General features: G+C 46.0%; 1 protein-coding gene across 1 annotated transcript in view; it reads left to right on the forward strand.

The window, feature by feature from the left end:
• The window catches only part of LOC132396901 (neuroligin-1-like), a 404856-nt gene that overhangs the window by 314632 nt on the left and 77392 nt on the right, over window positions 1–12832 (forward strand). Inside the window, exon 4 of the mRNA XM_059974972.1 lies at window positions 4336–4521. Coding sequence (XP_059830955.1) covers window positions 4336–4521 — 186 coding nt within the window. The remainder of the gene's footprint in view (window positions 1–4335; window positions 4522–12832) is intronic.

The raw sequence follows: 12832 nt of genomic DNA on the forward strand, positions 1-12832 counted from the left end.
TGGAGGACCCACACCTTATATTCTGTCTGGGTAGCCTCCAACCTGATGGCATGAATATCGATTTCTCCTGCTGGTGAACACGTTTCCCTCTCTCTATTCCCCACCCTGACCTTTTACTTCTTCTCACCTGCGTGTCACCTCCCCCTGGGTCCGCTCCTCCGATAGTCCACTCTCCTCTCTGACCAGATTCTTTCTTCTCCGGCCCTTGACCTTTCCCATCCACCTGGCTTCACCCATCACCTTCCAGCGAGCCTCCTTCCCCTCCCCCCACCTTTTTATTCTGGTATCATCCCTCTCCTTCTCAGTTCAGAAGTGTCAACTGTTTATTCATTTCCATAGATTTCCATTTCCATTCATTTCCATGCCTGACCTGCTGAGTTCCTCCAACATTGTGTGTGTGTTGCTCTGGATTTCCAGCATCTGCAGACTTTCTTGTGTTTGTGTCTACCCTCTTTCCCCTTCCTGAAGTCTAGTTAGCTCTTCACTGTGTTACAAATGTTATCCAAATTATTACAATATCACAGCAATATACAGGTGTCCCCACACTTTACACCTCTTTGCTTTCGCAAACCTGTTTTCGCATTACAAAGAGGACTTTCGCTCTTACGAAAATTTTTCCATATAAATTAATGGTTCTTCACTTTACGTCATATTGGCTCAAGAAAGGTTTCATAGGAACGCTCTACCTTTGTAAGGGGGGGGGGGAACACCTGTAATGTAAACGTTATATACAATATTGCAGAACGCCATCATACACAATACTTAACAGTTTCACATGATACCACGAGCAGCAGCCGAGCCAGTGGCACTGTGGTGAACTGAGTTCCAGTAGGAATGAAGCCATTGTGATAGGAGTCTGGACAGACAGGAGGTTCTGTGGGTGTGGAAGAGAAACCAGGATGCTGTGTTGCTTCCCGGGCACTAGGGCCCAGGCTGCAGATTATTCAGAAGGGGGGGCAGAGAATGTGGCACACGTTGGCACCAGTGACACGGATAGAAAGGGGGAAGAGGTGCTGCAAAGTGAATATGTTGAGTCAGGGAAGTGAAGAGCAGGAACTCCAGGGTAATAATCTCGGGATTACTCCCAGTAACAGGTGCTGGTCAGGGCAGGAACGGGTGAACGTGGGGCAGGCGGCAGGGTTTCAGATTTCTGGATCATTGGGATCACCTCTGGGGAAGGTACGACCTGTACACAAAGGACGGGTGACGCCCGAACCCGGTGGGTACCAGTATCCTTGTGGGCAGGTTTGCTAGAGCTGTTGGGGAGGGTTTAAACTAATTTGGCAGGGGGGTGAGAACTGGAGTGATCAGACTGAAAATGGGGCAGCTGGTTTACAAACAGATGCACTGTGTAGCGAGGCTTCTGACAGAGGCAGGCTGATGACAGGGCAGAATTGCTGTCAATGAGATGTGTTGCAATGTAAAGGGCAGACAAGATCAGAAAGGGTGAATACACCCTGAAGGTGTTATATCTGAATGCACACAGTATACGGAATAAAGTAGATGAACTTGTAGCACAGTTACAGATTGGCAAGTATGATATTGCAGGCATCACTGAATCATGTCTGAAAGAAGATTATAGCTGGGAGCTTAACGTTCGGAGATACACATTATATCAAAAGAACAGGCAGGTGGGCAGAGGGGGATAACATAACTCAAATGAAATATGAATGAATTGAATGAATGAACTTATTTAAATCTTACATTCATCCCACAACACGAGGAAGAAAATATTTTTGTGTTATGACTCCATCGCAATGTACAGACATGTGAATTTAAAAGTCTAATGGTTTATAGAAAGGAGCTGCCCCGTAGCCTGTTGGTCCTGGTTTTAACATTGCTGTGCTACCATTTGCCAGACGGAAGCAGTTGAAACGGTTTAAGGTTGGGGGTGACTGGTGTCCCGGATGATCTCCTAGGCCTTCTTTACACATCCGCTGCTGTAAATGTCCTCAGTGGAGGGAAGTTCACCTCCACAGATGCGCTGGGCTGTCCAAACCACTGTCAGTGATTGAGGTTGGTGCATTTCCTGTACCAGGCAGTGATACAGCCAGTCCTGACGAAGGGTCTCGGCCTGAAATGTTGATTGCTCGTTTCCACAGATGCTGCCCGACCTGCTGTTTGTACGTGTTGATTTGGCCACAGCATCTGCAGTGCACTTTGTGGATACAGCCAGTCAGGTTGCTCTCAATGGTGCCTCTGCCGAAGGTCTTGAGGATTTGGGGGCCATGCCGAACTTCTTCAGTTACCTGAAACGTTGTTGCGCTTTTTTTGCAAAACAACCAGTGTGTACAGTCCAAGTGTATACCGAGGAACTTGAAACTACTCACCCTATCAACTGCAGTCCCATTGAAGTTGATCAGGGCCGAGCCTGTCTCTATTCCTCCTGTAAACTTTTGTTTTTTTGGACATTGAGGGAGAGGTTGTTATCCTGGCACCACTGTGTCAGAGTGTCAACCTCTCCTCTGTAGGCTGTCTCATCACCGCTAGAAATAAGGCTGATCAAAGTTGTGTCATCTGCCAATTTGATCAGCAGATGGCAGCACAGTCGTAGATGTGAAGGGAGTGGAGGAGGGGACTCAGGACACAACCATGGGGGGGGCACCTGTGTTGAGGGTCAGAGGGACAGAGGTGATGGAGCCTATCCTTACCACCTGTTGGCGATCCGATAGGAAATCTAGGATCCAGCTGCACAAGACGGTGCAAGCTGAGGTCTCTGAGCTTCCTGTCAAGTCTGAGGGGATTATGGTGTTGAACGCTGAACTGTAGTCCAGGAACAGCATTCTAACGTATGCATATGTTGGTAAAAAATGAAATTAAATCCTTAGAAAGAGGTGACATAGGGTTGGAAAGTGTGGAATTGTTGTGGATAGAGCTATGGAACTGCAAGGGTAAAAAGACCCTGACGGGAGTTGTATACAAACTCCCAAGCAGTATTACGGATGTGGTCTACAAGTTACAATGGGAGATAGGAAACTTATGCCAAAAGGGCAATGTTATAATTGTCATGGGGGATTTCAGTATGCAGGTAGATTGAAAAAAATCAGAGTGGTATTGGATCCCAAGAGGGGGATTTCTGGAGTGCCTATGCGATAACTTTTCAGAGCAACTCATGGTTGAGCTCACTAAGGCATCAGTTATTCTAGGTTTGATGTTGTGGAATGAACCAGAATTGATTAGAGAGCTTAAGGTAAAGGAACCCTTAGGGGACAGTGTTAAGGATGTTAAGAATGTGGGTTCAGGGTGCTTGGAGGCACATGATAAAATAGGATGTGGTCATCAGGAAAAATCATACCTGACAGATCTGTTGGAATTCTGTGAAGAAATAACAAGCAAGATAGACAAAGGAGAGTGGGTAGATGGTGTGTGCTTGGATTTTCAGAAGGCCTCTGACAAGGTGCCGCATATGAGGCTTCTTAGCAAGTTAAGAGCCACTGGTATTACAGGAAAGATTCCAGCATAATTCATAGTAATATTTTATGTCTTGCACTGTACAGTTGCTGCTAAATAGCAGATTTCACAAAGTCAGCGATAAAGCAAGAAAACACAACCAGACCTTACAGATTGAGAGAGTGAGCAGTTTCAAGTTCCTGGGTGTCAAGATCTCTGAGGACTTAGCCCGGTCGCAACATATTGATGCATCTATAGAGGAGGCAAGACAACAGCTATATTTAATGCGGCGTTTGAGGAGGTTTGGCTTGTCACCTAAAGGGCTTGAAAATTTCTGCAAATGTACTGCAGGAAACATTCTGACTGGCTGTATCACTGGTATTGGGGGGTGGTGGTGAGGGTGCTACTGCACAGTATTGAAATAAGCTGTAGAGAGTTGCCAACTTAGTCAGCTCCACTAGCCTCCATAGTATCCTGGACATATTCAAGAAGCGGTGCCTCAAAAAGTTGGCATCCATCATTAAAGACCCCCACTACCCAGGTCATGTCCTCTTCTCACTGTTACCATCAGGAAGGAGGTACAGGAGCCTGAAGACACACTCAGTGATTCAGGAACAGCTTCTTCCCTTCTGCCATCCAATTTCTGAATGGACATTGAACCCATGACAACTACCTCACTTTTTAAAAAAATTTATTTTTGCACTGCTTATTTAACTATTTAACACACACACACACACACACACACACACACACATATATATATATATATGTATACTTACTGTAATTCACAGCATTTTTTATCTTATCGTGTATAGTATTGTACTGCTGCCACTAATTTACAAACTTCATGACATATGCCAGTGATATCGAACTGATGCCGATTCTGATTCTGAAAGGAGCCGTCCAACCAGCTGAGTGTTACCCCCCTCTCGCCTTCCTTTGCAGGGTTCCTGAGCACGGGGGATATGGCTGCCAAAGGTAACTATGGTCTGCTGGATCAGATCCAGGCTCTGCGGTGGCTCAGCGAAAACATCGGCTATTTCGGTGGGGACCCCATGAGGATCACGGTGTTCGGATCGGGCGCGGGCGCGTCCTGCGTCAACCTCCTGATCCTCTCTCACCATTCTGAAGGTAACCGTTGGAGCAATTCCACAAAAGGTATTCAGCCAGTACAAAACATTTGACAATTTTGGTGTCTGCATGCGACCGTAGTAGCCCCCAGAAGGGAAAGCAGAACCCTGGTTGACCAAACGGAAAAGGCCGCACTGACGGGTGAGGCCAGAGGCCACTTGTTGCTATGGTCATGACTTTGCTGCTCTCTTGCAATTCGTCACCCCTCCAACCCCCCCCCCAGCCCAATTATAGTAGGCCCTCATGTTTGACAACCTACCCACAGCCCTTGGCTCTTTGTTTCTATGTCAGCTAATCAAACGATTGAGCTGCTCGGGGAGCTGGTGTTGAACTCAGCCATGGTGTGGAAGTTGGCCCAGAAACCTTTGTCATGGCGAACACTGATGGGTTGAATGGCCTTCACCTGAGCACAAGCCTTAGAGGGCTTCCCCTTTATTCTGGAAACTGACCGTGAACTTTTCCCATTGGGCAGGCAGGATATAGTGACATTTCCAATGGAATATCTCCACAGGTTCCCAACACAGAGGCAAACTCCTTTGCTTCCTTGGAAAACCCATGAAATATTCTCCAGCTGGAGTCAATTGGGTTTGGGGAGGAGGTGTCCATGACATCATGGGCTTAACCACAGGATGTGTGACATCATCGGCACCCTGACATGGGCAATGGGTTTCTACTGTGATGTTATTAGCATCACAACCAAAGCATAGCAATGGTGGCCTCATCAGCACGGTCCTGTTGTGATGTCATTACAAGGGTTGCCTGGCTGCGACCTCATCCAACGGACCAAAGAGGGTGGTTGCCCAATGCCCCAGTTGACTTCATTGCCCCCTGACTTCAGAGAGTGGCTCTGTGATGGTAGGGCGTTGGTAAGGCTCCAAATGTTGGCCCATGGATTTAGCCAGCTCGCCAGGCAAACAACAGGGCTGGTAGACATTGGTGGAGCAAGGAGCAGGGCCAAATAAGCTCTGATCCCTCTGAGTGTGAGTGTGAGGCTGAGGGTGAGAACCCGGGAAGGGACGACTGATGTCAAGGATAAAATGGGCAACTGAAGGTCAGCATGGAGTTGGCGGGCCGAAGGGCCTCTTTCCTGCTGCAACTCTCTCTCTCTCTACGCATCCCCCATTTCAGAGCTGTGCTGACCACATTCCCGATGCCACCACCTGGGCCGACGAAGCAAGTGGCAAGTCTACTGAGGCAACAAGTGACCTTTAACCTGACCCTGTACCTACTGAAGGCTTGAGTCACCCCGTTAACATGCCATGCACATGTCACCAACACGGTATCTTTTGAGGGAACAGCTCCCTTTTTTTTCTCTTGGTTCCACTTCTGGCAGATGGCAGTCTGAATCTAAAGGCCCCAGCGACCAGCTGCCTGCTCCCTTGGTGACGTTTCTCCCCTCTGGCTCCCTGAGAAACGGAACGTAATTTTTTTTTGGTGGAACTCTCTCTCTCTCTTTTGTGGAGGTCGGTGTGGGGGAGGGGAGAAGAGGGAGGGGGTGATTAAAATGAACAGGGTGGGAGCTGGCGGGGTTTGTGTAGGGAGGGGAAGGCACCAGGCGCGCAAAAGCAAACTGGACCCTCCTTACACTTGAGACGCTCTGGGCATCTGCAAGCCACTAAAGAACGTAGTCAGGATTACCTCGCTGCTGGAATTTTCAAACAAAATTGTCGATGAAGCAGAAAGACCCCCCTGAACAAAATACTGCCTGACTATATTTTCTTTCTTGAATGATCCAACGGGGGGGCTGGGCGGTTCATCAGGCAATGCTTTACAGGCCTAAGGAAAATTGAGCTGTCGGCCCTGTTTAGTGGCATTGGCCAATTAGAGGCTGCCATTGACTACAAAAGTCAGCCAATGCTGGACACGTCCGGGAAGTTACCACATGACCTCCAACCTAACTGAAGTCCTCCACTCATGCTCCTTACCCCCTATCCCTCACCCTCATCCATCCCACCAACCCTCTACCAGAGAGGTGGTGACCTTATTGGGTATTCCAGTCGCATCCTTATCCAGATCTTGGAATGGCAGCACAGAGAGGGGTTTTCCAAGGAACAGGAGTGATATTTCAGCATTTGTGAGAGGCCTGGTTGTACTTCTCAGGGCATGGCATGACTAACAGTGTCGATCTACAGTGGGATCTTGGTGTCCGAGTCCATAATGAGCCCCAGTCCCCTGATGGCTCAGCCACCAGCCAAACTCAACATCCCTGTCTGCTTCTAATGCGGCCCATTTGTCAACATCCCTCATGACATAAATGCAAGCGAGCTTTTACTGAGAACATGAGGGGAAACCTCTTCACTCAGAGAGTGGTGAGAGTGTGGATCGAGCTGCCAGCGCAAGTGGTGCATGTGAGCTTGATTTCAACATTTGAAAGAAGTTTGGATTGGTACATGGATGGTAGGGGTATGGAGGGCTATGGTTCCGAGTGTGGGTCAATGGGAGTAGGCAGTTTAAATGGCCCAGCACGGTTTGGATGGGCTGAAGGGCCTATTTCTCTATGACTCTATGATTCTATCAGTAAAACAGATGATGTTGTGGGTTATATCTAGTAATAATATTATTGTCCATGATCCCAGCAAACTGGAAACTCAGATCAATCATCTTGTCCATAAGACCATAGGACTTAGGTGCAAAATCAAACCATTCAGCTCACGAGTCTGCTCTGCAATTCCCTCATGGTTGTTTTATTATCCCGCTCAACTCCACTCTCTTTTGACACTGACTAATTTTAAATATGCCCAATGGCTTGGCCTCTACAGCCACCTGTGTCAATGAATTCCACAGATACACCACACCCTGGCTAAAGAAATTCCTCCTCACCTCTGTTCTAGATGGACGTCCCTCTATTCTGAGGCCGTGCCCTCTGGTCTTAGAGCCCTCACACTACAGGAAACATCTCTACGTACACTGTATCGAGGCCTTTCAACATTCGATAAGTTTCAATTAGACCCCCTCTCATTCTTGTAAAATCTAGTGAGTACAGGCCCGGAGCCATCTAACCCTCCTCATTTGTTAACCCTTTCATTCCTGGAATCATTCTTCTGCACCTCCTCTGTACCCTCACGTCTTTTCTTACAAAAGGGGCCCGTAACCACAGTAGCATAGCAGTTAGCGCAGCCCTATTACAGCTCAGGGCGTCAGCGTTCAAGCATATGGGTCTCCACCTACAGATAAAAGACGTACTGGTTAGTAGGATCATTGTAAATGATCTGTGATTAGATGGGTTAAATCGAGGTTTTTTGCCTGGAAGGGACTACTCTGTGCTGTATGTCTAACTAACTAAATAAACTTCTCATCACTCCAAGTTCAGTGTAACTGATGCAATTGACAGGAGAGGGTGCTGATCATCCTACCTCCCTAATCTGAGAATCTATATTTTAAAAAAATCACACGTACAATCAAGAAGATGTAATAATTCCTTAAGGGGGCCCTTAATTGTCCTTAATGGGGCCCTTAATTGTCCCAATATATTTGGAAAACCTCATTTAAGATCAATAAGTGGTAGTATTGCAGGATGGTACAGATCTTAAATATTTACGTCTTTTGGGTTGGCTTAAGAATTGGCCTCAAGGGTCTAATACCCCATCCCTCGAGACCAGCATTCCCAACTCCATGATCTTTCTCCCATTCTCCTCTGTCAATAGGTGGTAAAAAAGTGTACGGCCTGCTTGCCTTCATTAATTGAGGCACCGAGGAAGTTGAAAACAAGAGGACACAGGCTTATGATCAGCTAGGCTACCGTCTGTTATGCCACTGGCATTTGGGGCAACAACAAAGGTTCTCCATCTCTGTCTGGCCAAAGACCATCACTTAGAGATTAGAAGGATTCTTCATTGCTGTTTCTGTAACCATTTTGTTTTACAAGTTAGGGTCATTAGCCTTGAGCTGAACCCCAAACCTGGAGGACCGGTGGACCACTCTTAGTCTGGCCTTTACCCTTTGATTGTTTGGTATGGGTGACCTTACCAAGAGCCAAAGCATAAAGCCCTGACCAACCAACGTAGCTCTCCGGGTTATTGAGACACCTCCGATCCCTATGATTAGGTTTGGTCCTCTTGAAGATTAAGATCAGAGGAGAGAGATTTGACATCAGGGGCAGCTTCTTCATGAAAGTGGTGGTGCATAATTTGAATGAGCTGCCAGAAATAATGACTGAGGTGGGTTCACTAGCATCCTTTAAAAGCCACCTAGATAAGCACTGTGCATGGACAGGAGAGGTTTTGAAGTCCAAATATAGACAGATGGAACTAATTTGCTGAGCAACACTGTCGGTCTTGAGCAGTAGTCCGAAGACCCTATTCCGTGCACTTTGACTCTATGTTGCAGCTTTATAAAACTCTGTTTGAGCTGCGTCGAGAGTATTGCATTCAGCTTTGGTCCACGCACCCTTACAAAAAGGATGTAGAGGCTTTGGAGAGGCTGCAGAAGAGGTTCACCAGGATGCTGCCTGGATTACAGGGTATGAGCTGCAAGGAGACCATAAGATAAAGGAGCCATTTGGCCCATCGATTCTGCTCCGCCATTTCAAAATGGCTGATCCATTTCCGCTCTCAGCCACAATCTCCTACCTTCTTTCCATATCACTTCACACCCCAACTAATCAAGAATCTTATCAATGTTTACTTTAAATATACTCAACGACTTGGCCTCCACAACTTCTGGTGACAACAAATTCCACAGATTTACCACTCCCCGGCTAAAGAAATGCCTCCTCATCTCCATTCTGAAAGGACGCCCCTCTATTCTGAGGCTGTGTCTGACTCCCCCACCATAGAAACATCCTCTCTACATCCGTTCTTTCAACATTCGGTAGGTTTCAATGAGATCCCCACCTCATTCTTTTGAATTCCAGTGACCAGAGGCCCAGAGCCATCAAACGTTCCTCATATGCAGTGGCGTATCTAAGGTATGGCAGGTATGGCACGTGCCCTGGGCGCCACTGTGCAGTTTCTATTAAAGTCAAACAAGCCATCGGATAGTGAAAAAATAATTTTCTTCAGATGTGTGATCTGTCTTTGATTAGCATGGGTGAGAAGCACTAGGATGGTCTTATTGCAGAACTTTGTGTAAGAAGACCATGAAACGTTTCTTCACAAAGAATGAAAGTGGAGCTGAAGGACAGAAGAGACGGAAGTTGGAGGTGGAGGAAGCCAAGAAGTTGAGCAAGTTTTTCATGCCCTTTGAAAAGCCCGGCACAAGTAGTTCGACACGTTCCATGGAGTCGCCTGTGCCTGCTACAAGTCGAGGAGGAAGTCAAGTCAGATAAAACCGAGTCTGATGAGATTAAGAGTGAAGCTGCCACAGCGAATGTGGACATGACAGGAGGGGAAGATGATGGTGGTGGTGGTGATGCTGAGTTTATTGACGAGATTTGACCTGACGAGATTGAACCTGACGACACTGAACCTAGTGAACTGGATGGTGTCAAGGAGCCTCGAACTGTCATACCAGAAATGATTGAACAGCATGACATTGGACTTCTGAAGTTCGACAAGGATACTGGAAAAGCAATTCTGCCTGACGCATTGAAAACAGAAATAGTAAAGATGGGATCGAAGTATTTCCAGAACAGTGAGGGGCCTTTCCTACCAACAAATAACCGTTCAATATACAAAACTTGGTTCAAGAGGAAATTGGGAAATGGTCGTGGTGAGGAAGTGACTCACTCATGGCTGGTTTATTCCTCTTCTAAAGAGTCTGCATTTTGTATCTGTTGTCTTCTCTATTCCCAGTCAGACCATCAGTCCTCATTGGAGCAGGAAAGTGGATTCAACCAGCGAAAAGCACCTGAAAGGATTAGTGTTCATGAAAATGCCAAGAATCATGGGGAATGCTTCACACAGTGGAAAGAAATGGGAAGAAATTTAGCTTGAAACAAAGTTATTGACACCGTATTTCAGTCACAGATTGAGAAGAAAAAGCAGAAGTTGCGTGGTATCTTGACGAGAATCCTTCACTGCATAGAATTCCTTGTGACTCAGAACCTGGCTTTGAGAGGACACAGGGCATCACTTCAGATAGACGATGACTCCAATGTGGGAAATTTCCTTGGCTTTCTGAAACTACTGGCCATCTTTGACCCTGTCATAAAAGAACACCTCACTCATTTGGAAAGTCAGCCTGGGTCCACGTCTTATCTTTCACCGGGTGTCCAGAATGAATTCATCCACATGATGGCATCCACTGTTCACCAGAGTTTACTGAGAAGCATTTGTAAAGCCAAGTACTATGGACTCATGTTCGACTCGACTCCTGATCAGGCACACCGTGAGCAGATGTCAGAAGTATGAGGTATGTGGAAGTTGATTTTGAGGGGAAAACAGTCCATGTTAGAGAGCCCTTCCTTGGTTTTATCCAGATAAGCCAGAAGGATGCTGAGAGTTTGGTTGAAGACATCTTGAAACAGCTAGAGAAGGTCGAAATGGAGCTATAAGATTGTCGGTTACAGTGCTATGACAACACTGCTGTGATGGCTGGACACAGAAGTGGTGTTCATCAAAGAATAAGTGAGAAAAACAACCTGGCAGTGTTTGTGAATAGCGACAATCACTCACTCAACTTGGTGGGTTCCGTGCAGCCAAGCAGGATACAATGATGGTCACGTTTTTTGGAACCATCGAAGCTCTCTACGTGTTTTCCATTCATTCAACACAGCGCTGGGAAAAACTCAAAAACGCTGTACCTGGAGTTGTTAAGTCGGAGTCCAAAACCAGGTGAAGGACAGAAGCAGTGAAGCCCATCAACAAGCACCTTGAGGAGATACTTCAAATTCTCCAGGACATAATAGACAATGAAAACGACACCAGTGAAACAAGAAGTGATGCAAGGCAGCTCTACAACTGCTTGTTGAATTACAATTTTCTGATTTTGCTAGGATTTTGGAACAAAGTACTCATTCGCATTGACTGTATTTAAAAGAGGCTGCAGGATCCTAGCATGAACTTCCACGATGATGCCCTGGATTTGAAAGCCCTCCGAGATAATTTTTATGATGAAAGAGAAGTGTTGGTCAGTGAGTCACTCAAAGAAGGAATCGGTCTCTGTCAAGAATGGAATATTGAAGTTGAAAGATGTCAGAGACGAAAGAAACGAATGGCTGATGAGAACTGGAGAGACGCTGGGTTAACAGCTAAGGACAAAATGGAAAGAGCCATGAAGGGAACACTCGACCGTCTTCACAGAGAAATGGCCAAAAGGTTCGCTCGTTTGCATGACACCAATGCCAAGTTTGGGTTCCTTCTCGATGTCGAGAGACTGTAATGACCTAAAGAATAAGTGTGAAAATTTGGGTGAATTGTACAGCTCTGATGTTGATGGACAGCAACTATATGAAGAAATTTCGGATTGCAGAATGTTGCTATCAAGGTGGGTCATCATGAAAATATCAAGAACTGAAGAGCTTCTTGAATTTATTGTGCAGTATGGAGATGAGAGTGTCTTCCCCAATCTTCGCATTGCTATTCAGATTATGCTATCCATCGCAGTTTCCATCGGCAGCTGTGAGAGATCATTCAGCAAGTTAAAACGAATACTTTCATATTTGAGAGCCTCCATGGGTCAAGGCAGACTCTGTGATCTTACTCTGCTGAGTGTAGGAAGAGAAGACACTGAAAAAACTGACTTTGATCACATCATCGACCAGTTTGCTTCAGTGAGAGCAAGGACGGTGCTGTTATGTACTGCCATAATTCATTAATTAAAAGATTAATGAGCTTGACTTGTATTTTTGAGCTGATATTGTGGTAAAGTTATCTAAAAGATGTGTGTCAGATGTTTGGATGGGGCGCAATTTCACTGCTTGCCATAGGCGCTATTTTCCGTAAATACGCCCCGCTCATATGATAAGCTTTTCAATCCCAGAATCATTTGCGTGAACCTCCTTTGAAACCCCTCCAATGTCAGCACATCCTTTCTAAGATAAAGGACTCAAAACTGCTCACAACTCCAAGTAAGACCTCACCAGTGCTTTATAAAGCCTCAACATTACATCCTTGCTTTTATATTCTAGTCCTCTCAAAATGAATGCTAACATTGCATTTTCCTTCCTCACCATTCAATAGTTTGAAACATTGGACAAACAGTGGGGGGCTAAGGGGCGATCTGATAGAGGTTTATAAAATTATAAGGGAAATAGATAGCCAGGGTCAAAAATCTAATACAAGGGTTCACAACCTTTTTCATTCCATAGACCTTCAGTGGCAGGCAAAAGTTTGGGCATCCCTGGCCAAAATTTCTGTTACTGTGAATAGCTAAGCGAGTAAAAGATGAGCTGATTTCCAACGGCATAAATTTAAAGATGACGCATTTCTTT

This window comes from Hypanus sabinus, chromosome 7 (genome assembly GCF_030144855.1).
Source record: "Hypanus sabinus isolate sHypSab1 chromosome 7, sHypSab1.hap1, whole genome shotgun sequence".
Taxonomy (NCBI): Eukaryota; Metazoa; Chordata; class Chondrichthyes; order Myliobatiformes; family Dasyatidae; genus Hypanus; species Hypanus sabinus.